General features: G+C 43.3%; 2 protein-coding genes across 8 annotated transcripts in view; one reads left to right on the top strand and one right to left on the bottom strand.

The window, feature by feature from the left end:
• LOC131956820 (putative ATP-dependent RNA helicase DHX34) overlaps positions 1–5,752 on the bottom strand; it is a 28,863-nt gene extending 23,111 nt beyond the window's left edge. For 3 of the 4 annotated variants that reach the window (XM_059321448.1, XM_059321440.1, XM_059321424.1), the window contains exons 1-10: positions 5,610–5,752; positions 5,028–5,059; positions 3,687–4,267; positions 3,418–3,500; positions 3,208–3,339; positions 2,657–2,748; positions 2,383–2,520; positions 1,646–1,780; positions 1,361–1,415; positions 550–617 (exon numbers count right to left, since the gene is read on the bottom strand). In XM_059321448.1, the coding sequence (XP_059177431.1) occupies positions 550–617; positions 1,361–1,415; positions 1,646–1,780; positions 2,383–2,520; positions 2,657–2,748; positions 3,208–3,339; positions 3,418–3,500; positions 3,687–4,204 (1,221 nt within the window). In that variant the 5' untranslated portion in view covers positions 4,205–4,267; positions 5,028–5,059; positions 5,610–5,752. The remainder of the gene's footprint in view (positions 1–549; positions 618–1,360; positions 1,416–1,645; positions 1,781–2,382; positions 2,521–2,656; positions 2,749–3,207; positions 3,340–3,417; positions 3,501–3,686; positions 4,268–5,027; positions 5,060–5,609) is intronic. The other variant, XM_059321432.1, reaches the window with a different exon arrangement.
• A 973-nt stretch (positions 5,753–6,725) lies between these two features.
• On the top strand, positions 6,726–16,942 carry LOC131954579 (nucleoplasmin-like protein ANO39). Of its 4 annotated transcripts, none has more exons than XM_059318358.1 (11): positions 6,736–6,837; positions 6,880–7,031; positions 8,952–9,058; positions 9,678–9,800; positions 10,106–10,202; positions 10,328–10,488; positions 11,238–11,318; positions 11,397–11,425; positions 11,562–11,586; positions 16,663–16,704; positions 16,802–16,942. In XM_059318358.1, exons 2-11 carry the CDS (start codon positions 6,941–6,943, stop codon positions 16,850–16,852), a joined length of 807 nt encoding a protein of 268 aa, XP_059174341.1. In that variant the 5' UTR covers positions 6,736–6,837; positions 6,880–6,940; the 3' UTR covers positions 16,853–16,942. The 4 variants fall into 4 exon arrangements, with proteins under 4 accessions (XP_059174361.1, XP_059174354.1, XP_059174341.1 ...); XM_059318364.1 differs by having other exon boundaries at positions 6,761–6,814; positions 6,849–7,031; XM_059318378.1 differs by having other exon boundaries at positions 6,726–7,031; positions 16,811–16,942.
• The last annotated feature ends 2,571 nt before the right edge of the window (positions 16,943–19,513 follow it).

A 19,513-nucleotide genomic window follows, 5' to 3' on the forward strand; every position in this document is an offset into this window, starting at 1 on the left:
TGGTGAGACTTAAGACAAGGTGGTGAGACATGAGGTGGTGAGACATGAGACATAAGATGGTGAGACATGAGACACAAGATGGTGAGACATGAGACACAACATGGTGTGATATAAGACATATGGTGGTGAGACATGAGACATAAGGTGGTGAGACATAAGACAAGGTGGTGAGACATGAGGTGGTGAGACATAAGACACAAGTGGGTGAAAAAACAATGTGGTGAGACACATGACATAAGATGAAACACAAGATATAAGGTGAGACATGGTGTGATGTGAGATAGAAGGTGAGATATTTGGTGAGACATGACAAAGTGAAATATGAGACACTAGGCATAATGTTACCTACAAGATACATAAAGCTTAAGACACAAAACCACAGCTGAATTATCATATCAATATATAACAATAACAGCTTCATCGATAACAAAAACAGCTAAATTACCTCCTCAGTAACAGCTAAATTACCTCATCAATAACAATAACAGCTGAATTACCTCATAAATAACAGCTAAATTACCTCATCAATAATAATAACAGCTGAATTACCTCATCAATAACAATAACGCTGTACATCTCCAGTAGTGGATCAGAACTCATTTGTCGCAGTAGCAAACCTTTAAAAAATGTGTAATCATATCAGAACACCTGGGTAGCAAACCTTTAAAAAATGTGTAATCATATCAGAACACCTGAGTAGCAAACCTTTAAAAAATGTGTAATCATATCAGAACACCTGGGTAGCAAACCTTTAAAAAATGTGTAATCATATCAGAACACCTGAGTAGCAAACCTTTAAAAAATGTGTAATCATATCAGAACACCTGAGTAGCAAACCTTTAAAAAATGTGTAATCATATCAGAACACCTGAGTAGCAAACCTTTAAAAAATGTGTAATCATATCAGAACACCTGAGTAGCAAACATACATGTCCAACACACTCATACAACATACATGTCCAACACACTTATACAACACGAGCCGGCCCGCGGCATAACATACGCCGCTATTTAGTTGTTGTTTTTTCAGTAATTCATAATTTGTGAATTCGACAGCACCAACGCTGCCACTGAAAATATTTTTTTAAAACACTATAAGTAGCTCGTTAAAGACCATAACCCCCCCCCCCTACGTTTAAAATCGTTGGCTCTGCTTGTAAACATTTAGAGTGAACACAGCTCACTAAAACCATGTAGGGATGGGGAGGTAGGGAGCGCGTTTACAGCTTGTTTTCTAGGCGCGTTTGCAGCTTGTTTTCTAGCGGCTCCCAGAAGAGAATTATATATATAGATACATGTGCAACACACAGACATGTAATGTATGTAACTTTAGCAACAATAATACAACAGATGTACTCACCTTCTGTGAGAAACAGAATCTTGGTTGCAGCTGTCTTGCTTTTGTCAAAACGAACCTAAAACAAACAGAAAAACATGATGTACCTTTACATCAGCATTTAAAAGTACTTTGATGATTGGGAAAAAGGGACACAGCAAGGGATAGAACTACTGTCTGCTGTATAGTTTAGCCAGCAGACTTGAGCCAGACAAAACAGACAGCTGAGTGTCTGACACAAGCAGGCACTTCCCACAACAAACGTGTAGGCCACTGTCAAGGGATAGCTAGTCGTAACAAAAGATGAACCTGGAAAGCAACTTGAGTCCCGTATTCATTGAGAGTTTCATATCCCACACGTTTGGACAGAGAGATACAGGCAATTCTGCGTGGCTGTGTACAGGCAATCTTGTCATAGCCAGCTTCCATCAGGTACTGGGGAACCTTAAACAAAAGTTTTACAGTTATAAAGTGGTGGCTAAATAAACAATATTAATTGTAACTATTCTACAATTACATCCAAATATCCCACCTGCAATGGCTAACTACAATCACCATTGATTTGTAAAGTAGCCAATGACTCAATAACTTAAACTATTGACCCCTAATGACTCAAAAACTTAAAATACTGACCCCTGATGACTCAATAACTTAAACTACTGACCCCTAATGGCTTAAACTACTGACCCCTAAAGACTCAACTTAAACTACTGACCCCTAATGGCTTAAACTACTGACCCCTAATGGCTTAAACTATTGACCCCTGATGACTCAATAACTTAAACTATTGACCCCTGATGACTCAATAACTTAAACTACTGACCCCTAATGGCTTAAACTACTGACCCCTAAAGACTCAATAACTTAAACTACTGACCCCTAATGGCTTAAACTACTGACCCCTAATGGCTTAAACTATTGACCCCTGATGACTCAATAACTTAAACTATTGACCCCTGATGATTCAATAACTTAAACTACTGACCCCACAGCTAGAGCAAGTATTCACCTTATAGATACAGCAACTTTAACAACAAACAACACACCTGGGTAGATTTCCCACATCCAGTGTCCCCAGCAACAACAATGACTTGATGTTGCTTCACCAGTTCTAGAATTTTCTCTTTGTAATGAAAAATTGGAAGACTCCTTTGATCTTTACGAATTTTTATCAATTTCTGAAACTTTAAATTGTGATTCATTTTACTTTGTAGTACGTATCGTATGATGAAGGCACAGACTATTTCACCCCAAAATCAATAAAAACCAACTGGCTCCAATAATAACATGTCAAATAAAAGTACGAAAATGTAACACTACCTTTAGTTTTTGTTGAAAATCAAGATAATGTATTATTATAGATCGGAACTGAATGATTCTCTCTCGTGTTAGTTCTTTTTCAAGATGATGATCTGTAAGGAGTTAAATGATTATATGATAATCATTTATATTTAATTTTTTAAATTTTATTTTTTTCTTGTTAAACCACTTACAAGATAAGAAGGTTGCTGCTAGGTTAGAAGGTTGCCTTAAGGATAGAAGGTTGCCTTAAGGATAGAAGGTTGCTGTAAGGATAGAAGGTTGCTGTAAGGATAGAAGGTTGTCTTAAGGATAGAAGGCTGATGTAAGGATAGAAGGCTGCTGTAAGGATAGAAGGTTGCTGTAAGGATAGAAGGTTGCTGTAAGAATAGAAGGTTGCTGTAAGGATAGAAGGTTGTCTTAAGGATAGAAGGTTGCCTTAAGGATAGAAGGTTGCCTTAAGGATAGAAGGTTGCTGTAAGGATAGAAAGCTGTAAGGATAAAATAAACTGGAACAAATCACAAAGCAACAACTCAGGAAAATAATTTTGTTATAAATTGTCTCAACTTACCAACCAGGCGATTCTTCTTTAGAAATATATCAAAGTCTTTGCTAAGAAAAGACAGATTGATCCTGTAATTCACGTCATACTTTTGAGGAAGTTCTAAGTGACCTTTGTGTCTGGATGAATGCTCAGCTGTAACTGGGAAAAACAAAAATACATTTGAAGATGCTGCATACAAAAACCAATGGTAAAAACTGGAGAAAACTGTTTCCATACCTCCACCTTTTTCTGCCTTCTTGCGCTGGAACTGTTGATATCTGCTGACAAAGGCCCAGAAGTCATCTTGTTCTTGTGAACGCCTGCAACATAAACCCCAAAAATTAGAACTTACTTATCTCACTAATTAGGAATCTCATTAGTCCTCACATCCTCATGGTTTTAACTTTTTAGTAGGTTTTTAAATAAGTACACACAATTTGAATACTAGCCATGCTTAGATTTTTTATTTACTTTTAAAGTATGATGGTAGTTTTTGGACCACATACTTATCAGATATCTTAGAAAAATAAACATCCTTAAAGAAAATTTTCCCTAGGGAATATTTATATTTATGAAAATCAAAGTTGAAATCCAGACAGTCTTGCGGCTTCTTGGTGGGTGTAGTGGATGTAGCCGCTTCTCTTCTTGAACTTTTCTTCCTTTTATCCCTTTTACCCCCCTTCAAGCTTTCAGATTTTTTTGTTTCTGAATCGTCACTATCACTGCTGGTACGATCCTCGTCACTCTTGTGTTTATGTTTTGATTTACAATTTCTGTCAATGTGCAAGTCTTTTGATAAGTGACACGCATCAGAATATTTCTTCTTGTTAGAAAGCGTCCCGTGACTCTGACTATGTTTAGACTTGACAAGCTCAGACAGATGTTTGGAATGTCTGTGCTTAGCTTTACATTCTTTGTCAGCACTTTTCTCTCCTTTTTTGCTTGTATACTTAGATCTGTCATCACTTTCTGATTCACTGGCTGAATCTGAGCATGAATCTGAGCCATATTCAAATTCACTCATTCTCTTCTACTCTTTTAGTCAAGTGCCCCCAGTTGCTGTATTTGTAATAATAACCACTTGAATCTGGAAAGAAAAATTGAATGATTGTAATACATTATTGGATAATTACATTTTAAAACTGCATACACGTTATGACAAATAGGCTTATAAAAAGAAGTGAGCAAAAGCATGGATAAGGCAAAAGAGTGTAGAGAGTTGTCTACTCTATCACCATACGGATCAAGAGTGTTGAGAGAAGTCTTGTCTAGCACCATACTGACCAAGAGAGGGTAGAGAGCAGTAGCACCATACTGACCAACAAGAGAGGGTAGAGAACAGTTTTGACAAAATTAATTTGAAATGGGCCTTCTAAACAAAAAATTCATAAAGAAATAGGCCGAGTGCAGTGATTTCCTAACGTTTTTGTGTGTTTCACTTTCAGTTGTGTTTATAGTAAAATTCGCTCAACTGGAGGTGAACGTGAAGCAGGGAATAAAATATGCTTAAAAAAAATGGAGTTTTAACTTTTAACAGACATCATTTACGACATTTAGTTAATAATTGGAATAGTTGTAATGCTTATTTTTTATGTTTTTTCTCCCTTTTCTATTTAAAAATCACATTCATAATCATAAACTAAGTACTAGTAAGTAGATCTAGAGTTTTCCTAACGTTTTTGTGTGTTTCGGTTGTGTTTAATTATAAACTATAGGCCAAATACTACTACTAGTAACTAAATCTAGATCTAAATGAAAATATACAAAAAAAAATAATAATAAATTTTCAACTGGAGGCGGAGGTGAATGTCAAGCGGGGAATAAAATACGCTAAAATGGAGTTTTACCTAAAATAGATGTAGATCTAGATTCTATATATATACATTCGGTAATCTATCGTTTTGGGTACGTAAAATCGCCCGCGATTTGTAATGTGAAAAACAGGTGACTCCTTAAATTTTAATAGTTATTTCACATGTTGAGGAGGATTTATGTATTAAAAAATTCAAAAATGTTTCCTTGATTCATTTATGTACATGTTTTTAAACAATTGAATTAAAACTTTTCCGTAATAAATGAAGACTAGCGATGTTTCCAACAGATGCAACCATGCTCATTTACTATAGCAGCCATCTTGTCTAAGTTTTATTTTTATAAGCTTTTAGCGCCAGATTCAGGGGGAAGCCACTCTATTTTACAAATGGCTGCTGTTTATATAGCAAATCTTGCTCTCAGACACTGCTGTTTAAAGTTAATTTCTGGCCTATATCGATATATTTAGCCATTGATTTAGGTTTATTATTCATTTATCTATAATATTTGACACAAAAGTATGGCAATATACTTCTATTAAAACCTTGACAATGAGGTAACGTTTTCGTACATAAATAGCCGCGGGCGATTTTACGTACCCAAAACGATAGATTACCATACATTCATACCAGTTATTTTCTAGAGATCTAGTAGTAATAAAATTATTAAAATAAACAGCTAACAGTGCCTAACACAACAGCAACACACACTGCTACAGTACTTGGCTACTTGTGCTAGTGCTAGATCTATCTAGATCTAAACAGATCTAAACTGCTACGACTAGCCTACTGCTAGTTAGAGATCTACAACGGCCAAGTAAAAGTAAAATCATGAAAATTATTTTCGTAATTTACTTTTAAAAAATTTAAATGTATCAAAAACATATAAGCCTAAACATTGTAATAAATAATATTTATTAAATAAGTCTCCTGGTGGGGTTGTGACCATAATAAAAGTATATTTTTGTATTTAAATTTAGGCCTAATGTTTTTTTCTATTTCGGCCGGGGAAAAGGGGGGGGGGGGGGGGGAAGGGGGTAAGGGGTGGACTTTCTCAGACAGTTTCCCCCCTCACCAACCAAAGCTTCTTTCAGGCATCTGCGCCCCACCCCCTAAGCATGTCCACCGACCTCCCCTCCCTGATAAAATAGAGAAAATATATCTAATTCATATAGAAAATATAATATAAATTTAAGCCACTGTTACAGTCCCCTTCCCCCCCGGCCCTGGGAGAATGATGTCTGAAAGAAACATTGATCTTATTGTTGAAATTTTCGGGGGGGGGGGGGGTGCATACTAAAATCTCCCCCCCCCCCTGAAGAGATGCCTGGAAGAAACTCTGAAATATGTTGTAGTTCTGTCATTTGTTCTACATTATCACACGGCGTATTTTGTTTCTGAATTGCCCATACATTGCAACACGCTTCTTTTTAGCTGATTAAAAAAAAAGACTTACCCATTCCACCCCCACCCCCCTCCCCTCGTAAACATGTCACATTTGAGATTGAACATCGAATGAAAGGGTCGCCATTACTGTCCTGATAGAAATGGTCAAATTGGCTGTCAAAGTAGGGGAAACGGGAGGGGTTTTGCAAAGCTCACTATAGCTATTTAAACTGTCTGTTTGAAGAGTAAAATTATCTCGTGACATACGCCCCCCGCCCCCTTAGTACTAGACCAGTGGTGGTGGTGTGTGTGTGTATGTTTTGAAACTCGTGAACTCAGCTCACAACCTCGGCAGCCATCTGACGACACAGCGGTTTGAACCATTCGGTCGCTGGTCGCTCGCTGTCTTCGGTTAGAGAGCGCAGAATACATCGTAGCCATCAGTCACAGATCTACTAGCCTGTAGTGTTTCCATCAGTCCCTGATCTACCGATCTACTAGCCTGTAGTGTTGCCATCAGTCCCTGATCTACCGATCTACTAGCCTGTAGTGTTGAGATCGTCATGGACTCCAGCATGTCTAAACGTACCAGAACACCAAGCGATAAAAGCAACAAAGCCGTTGCATGTGATGCTGAGATGGAATACTTTTGGAGTGAGTACTGTACTTCAGCCACAATACCAGATCAGATACATTCATACATTCACTGAGCACAACTAGACACATTTCTGTACACTAAACTACACACTGCTGTAGTACCCAAAAACACATGGTTGATTGTTGCTCAAGACTCAAGGTTAATAACGTTAACAGATTACTTTGGGGATGTATATTTCATACAAAGCCGGTGTCACATTTACTAGATCTAGATCTAACGTAGATCTAGCATTGATTTATACCTGGCTCGGACAATGGTCAGTGAAACGCATGGACGCTGTGTTACGCGTGTGCTTACTATGACAGTGTCCGATCTAGCCGAATCCAAAAGACTAGATCCAGTATGTTGTAACAAACACTGAGACTTAAGTCTGACAATGGGGTTAGAAATGTAATTTAGATTTAGTGCTATAAACTTAACTCAATTATCAAATTAATTTTGAAAAAAAAAGGTTAGGGATGGTTTTGATGCCGCGTGTTCCACAGTACTCTACTGGGATGATTTAGAATACCAATGGCCGCTAATAGATTCTTCCGAAAATAAGTGTTAGGTTGTTAGTTGTATTGTAAGCTCGTCAGTACTACCGTTAAAAATTAGGGTCAGGCGTATGGTAGGACTAGGGTTGGGGTTAGGGAAAGGGTTGGCATAAATGATAATAGCATTGACATTAGCAAGTCATGTGTGTATTTAACCACTTGTAACCCAACCTCTTTTTTAAAAAAGATGCTAGTATTAACTGACACTGATATAATACCCCCTACCCTCTTCTGATGTAGGCAGGCGGGAGTATTGATATCACCCATGTCCGACAATAGACGCATCCTAAAATTGACGTGTTAGATTATTGCTGGCATTATCTCAGGTTTAGTGTTGTGATCCAAATTAGGGCTATGGTAGAACTTGTAAATGTTTCGTAGGTTGGCGTTGACAGCAAGTTGTATTTAACTAACTTGACGCATCTTTTATAAGATTACATTGGGGGGGGGGGGGGGTCATACAAAATTGAAGTCATATCTACTGTTACATCCTTTATCAGTCACCTATTGTCACAAAGGCAGATCTTTGTCCCTAAAAAGAAATCACGCCTAATACTTACCCCCCCTTAAACATTGCATATTTAGTTTTTTTTTTTTTTTAAACATGTATTTCTGATTCATTCTAATTTTCTTTTACAATTTAGTCTATAAAAAACTTCTCCACATTTGCTGAACCCCCCCCCCCCCCCACCTTATGGACTGCCGCTTGTAGCACTATCAGTATTAGGGGTTGTCCATAAATGAAGTCACACTCGTAAGGGGAGGGGGGTCCGTAATTTTGTGACGGTGTGTGAGGGGGAGGGGGGGGGGGGGTCAGATGGTGCGACGTTACACTTTTGCATTATAAAAAAGCCAGGTTAGAAAACTAATTTTAGACGTTATTTCGGGTTTTAGAAAACAGTTTTAATAAATTGTGATAGGAATTGATTAAAATACTCTATATAGATAGAGATCAGACAAGATTTTGGAAAAATATCGATGTTTTAAGAAAAATTCAACTGCAATTTTTAGGGGGGAGGGGGGTTGTAGGCGGAGGTGTGACGTCATTTTAGGGGTGGCGGTCTGGATTTTTGTGCCGATGTGTGACGGAGGGGAAGGGGGAAGGTAAAAATCGTCAAAAAAGCGTGACGTCATTTATGGATGACCTCCCCCCCCCCTTACATCATGGTTTGTGTTGACTTGATGAGGGGATGCGTTTATATCTAGGGCCAGTGTAAGGACGTATAATTTTGACCAGGCTTAAACCAATTACACTTAAGGGTATAGATCTAATTTTTAAAAGTTCATTAAACGCGTAAAATTAACTTCTAAATCAGTCTGGTAGTGTAGTTATGATAATTTTGTCATTAACCCGAAACCTGTTGGTCACTTTGTGTCTAGGCATGGAGCTGAATGCCAGCAACAAGACGTACACCTGGATGGTCAGCAACCAAGACTTGGACGACGATGACGAGGACTTCATAGAGCACACGGTCTTCTTAAAACTGGTGCGTACGTTCTTAACAAAACTGGTGCGTACATTCTTTAACCTGGTGCGTGCATTCTTTAAACTGGTGCGTGCATTAACCTGGTGCGTGCATTCTTTAAACTGGTGCGTGCATTCTTTAAACTGGTGCGTGCATTCTTTAAACTGGTGCGTGCATTCTTTAACCTGGTGCGTGCATTCTTTAACCTGGTGCGTGCATTCTTTAACCTGGTGCGTGCATTCTTTAACCTGGTGCGTGCATTCTTTAACCTGGTGCGTACATTCTTTAACCTGGTGCGTACATTCTTTAACCTGGTGCGTCCATTCTTTAAACTGGTGCGTGCATTCTTTAACCGGTGCGTGCATTCTTTAACCTGGTGCGTGCATTCTTTAACCTGGTGCGTGCATTCTTTAACCTGGTGCGTGCATTCTTTAACCTGGTGCGTGCATTCTTTACTGGTGCGTGCATTCTTTAACCTGGTGCGGGCATTCTTTAACCTGGTGCGGGCATTCTTTAACCTGGTGCGGGCATTCTTTAACCTGGTGCGGGCATTCTTTAACCTGGTGCGGGCATTCTTTAACCTGGTGCGGGCATTCTTTAACCTGGTGCGCACATTCTTAAAACTATTAAAATATTGCAGGCTTGTCTGGGGGCCACTGCCGTGCCCAAAGAACAAAACGTTGTAATGCTGGAGTCACTAGGAGGCGATGGCGAGGTGAAGAAAGGCGTTATAGTGAACCTAACTAGAGGAGAGTCAAATATGGTGAGTGACGGTCTGTAACGGGGAGGGGGGGGGGGCAGTGTTTCTTCCAGACTTTTTTCTCCGGGGGGGGCACTTGAAATCTTCGGGGGGGGGGGCGGACACTGTTAAAAGTATATATTTTCTATATAAATTATATAAAATTCATGTCGTTCAGGGGGGCGGTAAAAATTTTTCGGGGGGGGGGGGGGGGTCTAACTGGAAGAAACTGGGGGGGGGGGGGGCAGCCGGTCAGTGGACCTACTATGGTGTGAGATATTATTTACGAATATTCACATAATGGAACAGAAAGACATTTTAATCTCCAGACTCAGCTAGATCTGACGATTGCTGGGAAAGTTGGCGCCACATTTACACTGGTTGAAGGTTCAGGACCAGTCTTCATTTCTGGAAATCATCTTCTCGGTAACTACTCAGCCCTTTAAATAAGATTCTAGAAACTTTGTAAATAGTCTCCTGACATTAAAAAACCCATTTATTTGCATGTGGAAGTGCATAGAAAGGAACATTTAAAATGTCCACATTTTCAGAATATCCCAAGGATGAAGACTTGTTTGATCAGAGCCAAACGGAATCTGAGGTGTCAGAAGAGGAGGGTGAAGAAGAAGAGGAGGAAGAAAATGTTGAAGAGGAGAACGGGAAGAAATCCAGTAAAAGAAAGGCCAGTGTTACCAAGCCGACAAAACAAAAGGTAAATGGGGTCATTTATTGACTGTCAGTCACGGAGCTAAGGTAGAACAGTCTGGGCAGAGCGGTCTCGGCAGTCGCGATTTTTAAGGTGGAGAGGGCAGTGGGGCCGCTGCTTGGGTCAATCAAAGATCTAATTTAAACATTATTCTAAACAACGATCCTATTAAAATGTATTAAATCCAATGCATGTTATCATATCACTGCAACCGTGCTAGCCATTCTTGCACCTCACATTAAAGTTCAGAGCCCTGCATAAATGACACCCCACTTCATAACCCCACACACACCCAAATGGGACGGAGTGGTCTAGCGGTAGAGTCGAATCCGGGTTCAAGTCAGTAGACCGTCCCTGAGTCCACCCAACTCTGATGGGTACCTAACTCACGTAAGGGAGAGTTAAGGCGGCTGGGCATAGTGCTGACCACACTATCTCTTCATATGCCGAGGTCACAGAAACAAGTGAACTCTACTTCACTTGCCTCATAGACCGTCAGGTTTGAAAGGGAATCTTTACACCCAAATGCAGTTTTTAAATTTCGAAAATATTTTTTTTTAAAATGACTAATTGAACACTATCAAGATAAGGTAAAAACATTTTTATTTGTAACCTGAGACCTTGTTGAATCAGAAAGTGTCTCATTTACAACGGATACCCTTCCCGTTGTTCCCCACCGCACCCCTAGGAGAGGGGTTATGTTAGGATGATCCCCTACCCAAACATTTCTTTAACATAGTTTTGCATTTCATCAGCAGAAACCTAAGATGGATGTGGATGATGAGGATGACGATGAGGAAGAAGAGGATGAAGTTGAAGAAGATGATGACGATGAGGTTTGTATAGTTACATGTGTTAGATTTTGTAATAATTGTGTAGATAACTTTCTGAAACTGTTTTCTTTTTATTTACAGGACGATGAAGATTACGAAGAGACAGTGATGTAAGTTTAACATTTAGGGCCTATGCTTAAACTTTAATTTTCTATTGTCTAAAGATAATGCTATTATTTAGATAGGAAACAATGAACAGCGCTGGCTAGGGTTAGAGGCTAATAGATTTGTTTACATTTTCTACAGGGTCAAGAAAGGCAGAAAAGGCAAAGTAAGTCTGAACTTGGTTGGGCCATGTCTGGTGGTGCTGTGGGAGCCTGTCTTGTGGTGCTGTGGGAGCCTGTCTTGTGGTGCTGAGGGAGGCTGTCTTGTGGTGCTGAGGGAGGCTGTCTTGTGGTGCTGTGGGAGCCTGTCTTGTGGTGCTGTGGGAGGCTGTCTTGTGGTGCTGAGGGAGGCTGTCTTGTGGTGCTGAGGGAGGCTGTCTTGTGGTGCTGAGGGAGGCTGTCTTGTGGTGCTGAGGGAGGCTGTCTTGTGGTGCTGAGGGAGGCTGTCTTGTGGTGCTGAGGGAGGCTGTCTTGTGGTGCTGAGGGAGGCTGTCTTGTGGTGCTGTGGGAGGCTGTCTTGTGGTGCTGTGGGAGCCTGTCTTGTGGTGCTGTGGGAGCCTGTCTTGTGGTGCTGTGGGAGCCTGTCTTGTGGTGCTGTGGGAGCCTGTCTTGTGGTGCTGTGGGAGCCTGTCTTGTGGTGCTGTGGGAGCCTGTCTTGTGGTGCTGTGGGAGCCTGTCTTGTGGTGCTGTGGGAGGCTGTCTTGTGGTGCTGTGGGAGGCTGTCTTGTTGTGCTGTGGGAGGCTGTCTTGTGGTGCTGTGGGAGGCTGTCTTGTGGTGCTGTGGGAGGCTGTCTTGTGGTGCTGTGGGAGGCTGTCTGGTGGTGCTGTGGGAGGCTGTCTGGTGGTGCTGTGGGAGCCTGTCTGGTGGTGCTGTGGGAGCCTGTCTTGTGGTGCTGTGGGAGCCTGTCTTGTGGTGCTGTGGGAGCCTGTCTTGTGGTGCTGTGGGAGCCTGTCTTGTGGTGCTGTGGGAGGCTGTCTGGTGCTGTGGGAGGCTGTCTGGTGGTGCTGTGGGAGCCTGTCTGGTGGTGCTGTGGGAGCCTGTCTGGTGGTGCTGTGGGAGCCTGTCTGGTGGTGCTGTGGGAGCCTGTCTGGTGGTGCTGTGGGAGCCTGTCTGGTGGTGCTGTGGGAGCCTGTCTGGTGGTGCTGTGGGAGCCTGTCTGGTGGTGCTGTGGGAGCCTGTCTGGTGGTGCTGTGGGAGCCTGTCTGGTGGTGCTGTGGGAGCCTGTCTGGTGGTGCTGTGGGAGCCTGTCTGGTGGTGCTGTGGGAGCCTGTCTGGTGGTGCTGTGGGAGCCTGTCTGGTGGTGCTGTGGGAGGCTGTCTGGTGGTGCTGTGGGAGGCTGTCTTGTGGTGCTGTGCCCATTTAGCAGTTGATGCTAGAAAATATCCTTGCTTGCCCATTTAGCAGTTGATGCTAGAAAATATCTTTGCTTGCACATTTAGCAGTTGATGCTAGAAAATATCCTTGTTTGCCCATTTAGCAGTTGATGCTAGAAAATATCCTTGTTTGCCCATTTAGCAGTTGATGCTAGAAAATATCCTTGTTTGCCCATTTAGCAGTTGATGCTAGAAAATATCCTTGCTTGCCCATTTAGCAGTTGATGCTAGAAAATATCCTTGTTTGCCCATTTAGCAGTTGATGCTAGAAAATATCCTTGCTTGCCCATTTAGCAGTTGATGCTAGAAAATATCTTTGCTTGCCCATTTAGCAGTTGATGCTAGAAAATATCTTTGCTTGCCCATTTAGCAGTTGATGCTAGAAAATATCTTTGCTTGCCCATTTAGCAGTTGATGCTAGAAAATATCTTTGCTTGCCCATTTAGCAGTTGATGCTAGAAAATATCTTTGCTTGCCCAGTTGGCAGTTGATGCTAGAAAATATCCTTGCTTGCCCATTTAGCAGTTGATGCTAGAAAATATCTTTGCTTGCCCATTTAGCAGTTGATGCTAGAAAATATCTTTGCTTGCCCATTTAGCAGTTGATGCTAGAAAATATCTTTGCTTGCCCATTTAGCAGTTGATGCTAGAAAATATCTTTGCTTGCCCATTTAGCAGTTGATGCTAGAAAATATCTTTGCTTGCCCATTTAGCAGTTGATGCTAGAAAATATCTTTGCTTGCCCATTTAGCAGTTGATGCTAGAAAATATCTTTGCTTGCCCATTTAGCAGTTGATGCTAGAAAATATCTTTGCTTGCCCATTTAGCAGTTGATGCTAGAAAATATCTTTGCTTGCCCATTTAGCAGTTGATGCTAGAAAATATCTTTGCTTGCCCAGTTGGCAGTTGATGCTAGAAAATATCCTTGCTTGCCCATTTAGCAGTTGATGCTAGAAAATATCTTTGCTTGCCCATTTAGCAGTTGATGCTAGAAAATATCTTTGCTTGCCCATTTAGCAGTTGATGCTAGAAAATATCTTTGCTTGCCCATTTAGCAGTTGATGCTAGAAAATATCTTTGCTTGCCCATTTAGCAGTTGATGCTAGAAAATATCTTTGCTTGCCCATTTAGCAGTTGATGCTAGAAAATATCTTTGCTTGCCCATTTAGCAGTTGATGCTAGAAAATATCTTTGCTTGCCCAGTTGGCAGTTGATGCTAGAAAATATCTTTGCTTGCCCAGTTGGCAGTTGATTTAGTCACATGATCACTACTGAACTATGTTTTTACTACCCTTCGCGTAGTTATCCCCTCCCTATTGTTTGATAATCACAAGAACTCTTGCAAATCTTGTAATTTAACAGTTACGTCCCTTTGGCCAGCTGTTGTAGAGTGCAGTAACCAACTAGTCTGATCCAGTGACGGATCGCTAAAATAACTGTTCCAGTCCATTTCCTTCAACCAGGTGTCTGGCCTCAAGTTTCTTTTAAACTTGATATCTAGTCACACGCGACCAGCTTTATGAGATGCCGCTTTTTAAATAACTGCCGTGTTGACACGGTCGCTGGCCATTGGCCGTCTATACCGCCTGGCCTGGTGACCGTCCGGTCTCGGTGACCAACTCAGATTTGTGGACTCCTAGGCTCTGTTCCCATCCCGTGTGTGCACCCAGTCCCATCCCGTGTGTGCACCCAGTCCCATCCCGTGTGTGCACCCAGTCCCATCCCGTGTGTGCACCCAGTCCCATCCCGTGTGTGCACCCAGTCCCATCCCGTGTGTGCACCCAGTCCCGTCCCGTGTGTGCACCCAGTCCCATCCCGTGTGTGCACCCAGTCCCATCCCGTGTGTGCACCCAGTCCCGTCCCGTGTGTGCACCCAGTCCCGTCCCGTGTGTGCACCCAGTCCCGTCCCGTGTGTGCACCCAGTCCCGTCCCGTGTGTGCACCCAATCCCGTCCCGTGTGTGCACCCAGTCCCGTCCCGTGTGTGCACCCAGTCCCGTCCCGTGTGTGCACCCAGTCCCGTCCCGTGTGTGCACCCAGTCCCGTCCCGTGTGTGCACCCAGTCCCGTCCCGTGTGTGCACCCAGTCCCGTCCCGTGTGTGCACCCAGTCCCGTCCCGTGTGTGCACCCAATCCCGTCCCGTGTGTGCACCCAATCCCGTCCCGTGTGTGCACCCAATCCCGTCCCGTGTGTGCACCCAATCCCGTCCCGTGTGTGCACCCAATCCCGTCCCGTGTGTGCACCCAATCCCGTCCCGTGTGTGCACCCAATCCCGTCCCGTGTGTGCACCCAATCCCGTCCCGTGTGTGCACCCAATCCCGTCCCGTGTGTGCACCCAATCCCGTCCCGTGTGTGCACCCAATCCCGTCCCGTGTGTGCACCCAATCCCGTCCCGTGTGTGCACCCAATCCCGTCCCGTGTGTGCACCCAATCCCGTCCCGTGTGTGCACCCAATCCCGTCCCGTGTGTGCACCCAATCCCGTCCCGTGTGTGCACCCAATCCCGTCCCGTGTGTGCACCCAATCCCGTCCCGTGTGTGCACCCAATCCCGTCCCGTGTGTGCACCCAATCCCGTCCCGTGTGTGCACCCAATCCCGTCCCGTGTGTGCACCCAATCCCAGCCCAATTAAGTCCCCCCCCCCCCCCCCCCACCAACACTAACAAACGAGGTATATCGGAAGGTATTCATTCTTCGGGTTTGACTGCAACAAATTAGTCTGTACCAACCCGCGAGAAATTAAAAGGCCCTATTTGAATGGGAACTAAAGGAATGTTTCGGCACACATCGTTAGCAATCTCGGCCGACCTTTGACCCGAACATTATGCCTGTGTTGGGGCCTTATAGTTTGTGCATTCCATAACGTCAATTATTCGCTTCCTCGCATCGCCTGGCCAATAGAAATGGCGACAGGAAATCCCAAACACCCTTACCGTAAGGCGGAGAGATCAATGGATACTCACCGTACGGGGAGGGCAGGGGTGTCGGGGTTTTACAACGTTGGTGTGTGAATGTCTTACAGCTACCTAAATGGTGTGTGAATGTCTTACAGCTACCCATATGGTGTGTGAATGTCTAACAGCTACCTAAATGGTGTGTGAATGTCTTACAGCTACCCATATGGTGTGTGAATGTCTAACAGCTACCTAAATGGTGTGTGAATGTCTTACAGCTACCCATATGGTGTGTGAATGTCTTACAGCTACCCATATGGTGTGTGAATGTCTAACAGCTACCTAAATGGTGTGTGAATGTCTTACAGCTACCCATATGGTGTGTGAATGTCTTACAGCTACCCATATGGTGTGTGAATGTCTTACAGCTACCCATATGGTGTGTGAATGTCTTACAGCTACCTAAATGGTGTGTGAATGTCTTACAGCTACCTAAATGGTGTGTGAATGTCTTACAGCTACCCATATGGTGTGTGAATGTCTTACAGCTACCTAAATGGTGTGTGAATGTCTTACAGCTACCTAAATGGTGTGTGAATGTCTTACAGCTACCTAAATGGTGTGTGAATGTCTTACAGCTACCCATATGGTGTGTGAATGTCTTACAGCTACCCATATGGTGTGTGAATGTCTTACACCTAAATGGTGTGTGAATGTCTTACAGCTACCTAAATGGTGTGTGAATGTCTTACAGCTACCTAAATGGTGTGTGAATGTCTTACAGCTACCTAAATGGCGTGTGAATGTCTTACAGCTACCTAAATGGCGTGTGAATGTCTTAGCTACCTAAATGGCGTGTGAATGTCTTACAGCTACCTAAATGGTGTGTGAATGTCTTACAGCTACCTAAATGGTGTGTGACTTACAGTTGTGTGAATGCTAGTTGTCATCAGATGTAGTTAAATGTTTACTTTCCATAGGACAATGGCGCCAAGAAGGCAGAGAAAGTCAAGGCTAAACCGGTAAGTTCATGGTTAGAGCTGAGTAAATGGCAGTCAGATTTGTTCGGCTGGACATGGTGTGGTTCTGATACCCGTTTAACAAAATTTATCTTTTCAGGTGAAAGAAGTGAAAGAGGTGAAAAAAGTTGTCAAGAAATCCAAGAAATAAACTTGTGATGTTATTGTCACGAAATCCAAGAAATGTAATGTTATTGTCAGCCAGCGGTGAACTGTTGGAATAAATTGGTTTGGAAGAATTTTTTGGGTCTTGTTTACATGGTGTACTTGTTTGTAGTCTGTGTTTGAGGATATTTGGAATATCTGTGATTTGTATGACCATTGACGCACACCCCGGTGTTGTCGCTGTTTGATTGGTGTAGAGCTAGAAACTTGTTTAACGTCTGCAACATTAGACAATGTCTGCTACTATTCACAGTTCAGATCTTAATGTCGGCCCGCTAGTCAATGTCAACCCCGTGTCTGTAAGTCACGGTAGTCATAAACCTATATGTCATAAACCTACATGTAATACACCTACATGTCATAAATCTACATTTGATGTCCAACATCAAACCTTGTTAAAACGTAATTAAAAACTAATTATGACGTAACTAGTCAACGACGTTGTCACTAGAGCTACCAGTTAGTCAGAACGCTGGGATAGCTACCAGTCAGAAGGCTGGGATAGCTACCAGTTACAGACAGAAGGCTGGGATAGCTACCAGTTACAGACAGAAGGCTGGGATAGCTACCAGTTACAGACAGAACGCTGGGATAGCTACCAGTTACAGACAGAAGGCTGGAATAGCTACCAGTTACAGACAGAACGCTGGGATAGCTACCAGTTACAGACAGAAGGCTGGGATAGCTACCAGTTACAGACAGAACGCTGGGATAGCTACCAGTTACAGACAGAAGGCTGGAATAGCTACCAGTTACAGACAGAACGCTGGGATAGCTACCAGTTACAGACAGAAGGCTGGGATAGCTACCAGTTACAGACAGAACGCTGGGATAGCTACCAGTTACAGACAGAACGCTGGGATAGCTACCAGTTACAGACAGAACGCTGGGATAGCTACCAGTTACAGACAGAACGCTTGGATAGCTACCAGTTAGTCAGAACGCTGGGATAGCTACCAGTTAGTCAGAACGCTGGGATAGCTACCAGTTAGTCAGAACGCTGGGATAGCTACCAGTTACAGACAGAAGGCTGGGATAGCTACCAGTTAGTCAGAACGCTGGGATAGCTACCAGTTACAGACAGAAGGCTGGGATAGCTACCAGTTACAGACAGAACGCTGGGATAGCTACCAGTTACAGACAGAACGCTGGGATAGCTACCAGTTACAGACCCATCTAGAGAACGCTGGGATAGCTACCAGTTACAAACAACGCTAGGATAGCTAGCAGTTACAGACAGAACGCTAGGATAGCTAAGAGTATCTGACGGGTACACATACCGTTTGAAGCGGTGGATCTTGTCCGATGTAGCCTATTCAGTCCTATTGTGTGGCGGTTGTTTGTTGGCAAGGGTGGGTTGAGGTGGGCGGATGGTGTGTTGATTCATAAATAGGGAGCGGCACGGGGCTATGCATGAATGAAATTTGGGAAGGACAAGAGACACACGGAATGTTAACACGGCCAGCAAGCTCGGTTAGTCCCCCCAGTCCGCTGTACATTTAACATATGCAAGATGATATCGCCCGTAGATGGCGGCCGGGATTTGGTTTCAACTGGCGGAGTTTTCCACAAGTCTCGTCCCTAACCAGCTAGATCAGTTTTGTTCAGTCTTGTCCCTAACCAGCTAGATCTGTTTTGTCTCGTCCCTAACCAGCTAGATCAGTTTTGTCTCGTCCCTAACCAGCTAGATCAGTTTTGTCTCGTCCCTAACCAGCTAGATCAGTTTTGTCTCGTCCCTAACCAGCTAGATCAGTTTTGTTCAGTCTCGTCCCTAACCAGCTAGTTCAGTTTTGTCTCGTCCCTAACCAGCTAGATCAGTTTTGTCTCGTCCCTAACCAGCTAGATCAGTTTTGTTCAGTCTCGTCCCTAACCAGCTAGTTCAGTTTTGTCTCGTCCCTAACCAGCTAGATCAGTTTTGTCTCTTCCCTAACCAGCTAGATCAGTTTTGTCTCGTCCCTAACCAGCTAGATCAGTTTTGTCTCGTCCCTAACCAGCTAGATCAGTTTTGTCTCGTCCCTAACCAGCTAGATCAGTTTTGTTCAGTCACGTCCCTAACCAGCTAGATCAGTTTTGTCTCTTCCCTAACCAGCTAGATCAGTTTTGTCTCGTCCCTAACCAGCTAGATCAGTTTTGTCTCGTCCCTAACCAGCTAGATCAGTTTTGTCTCGTCCCTAACCAGCTAGATCAGTTTTGTCTCGTCTCTAACCAGCTAGATCAGTTTGTCTCGTCCCTAACCAGCTAGATCAGTTTTGTCTCGTCCCTAACCAGCTAGATCAGTTTTGTCTCGTCCCTAACCAGCTAGATCAGTTTTGTTCAGTCTCGTCCCTAACCAGCTAGCCAGACAAGGCCTACTAGCTAGCCAGACAAGTCCTACTAGCTAGCCAGACAAGTCCTACCAGCTAGCCAGACAAGTCCTACTAGCTAGCCAGACAAGTCCTACCAGCTAGCCAGACAAGTCCTACTAGCTAGCCAGACAAGTCCTACCAGCTAGCCAGACAAGGCCTACTAGCTAGCCAGACAAGTCCTACTAGCTAGCCAGACAAGTCCTACCAGCTAGCCAGACAAGTCCTACCAGCTAGCCAGACAAGTCCTACCAGCTAGCCAGACAAGTCCTACTAGCTAGCCAGACAAGTCCTACCAGCTAGCC

Source organism: Physella acuta, unplaced genomic scaffold, assembly GCF_028476545.2.
Source record: "Physella acuta isolate Inbredline_101_S28 unplaced genomic scaffold, ASM2847654v3 ptg000079l, whole genome shotgun sequence".
Taxonomy (NCBI): Eukaryota; Metazoa; Mollusca; class Gastropoda; family Physidae; genus Physella; species Physella acuta.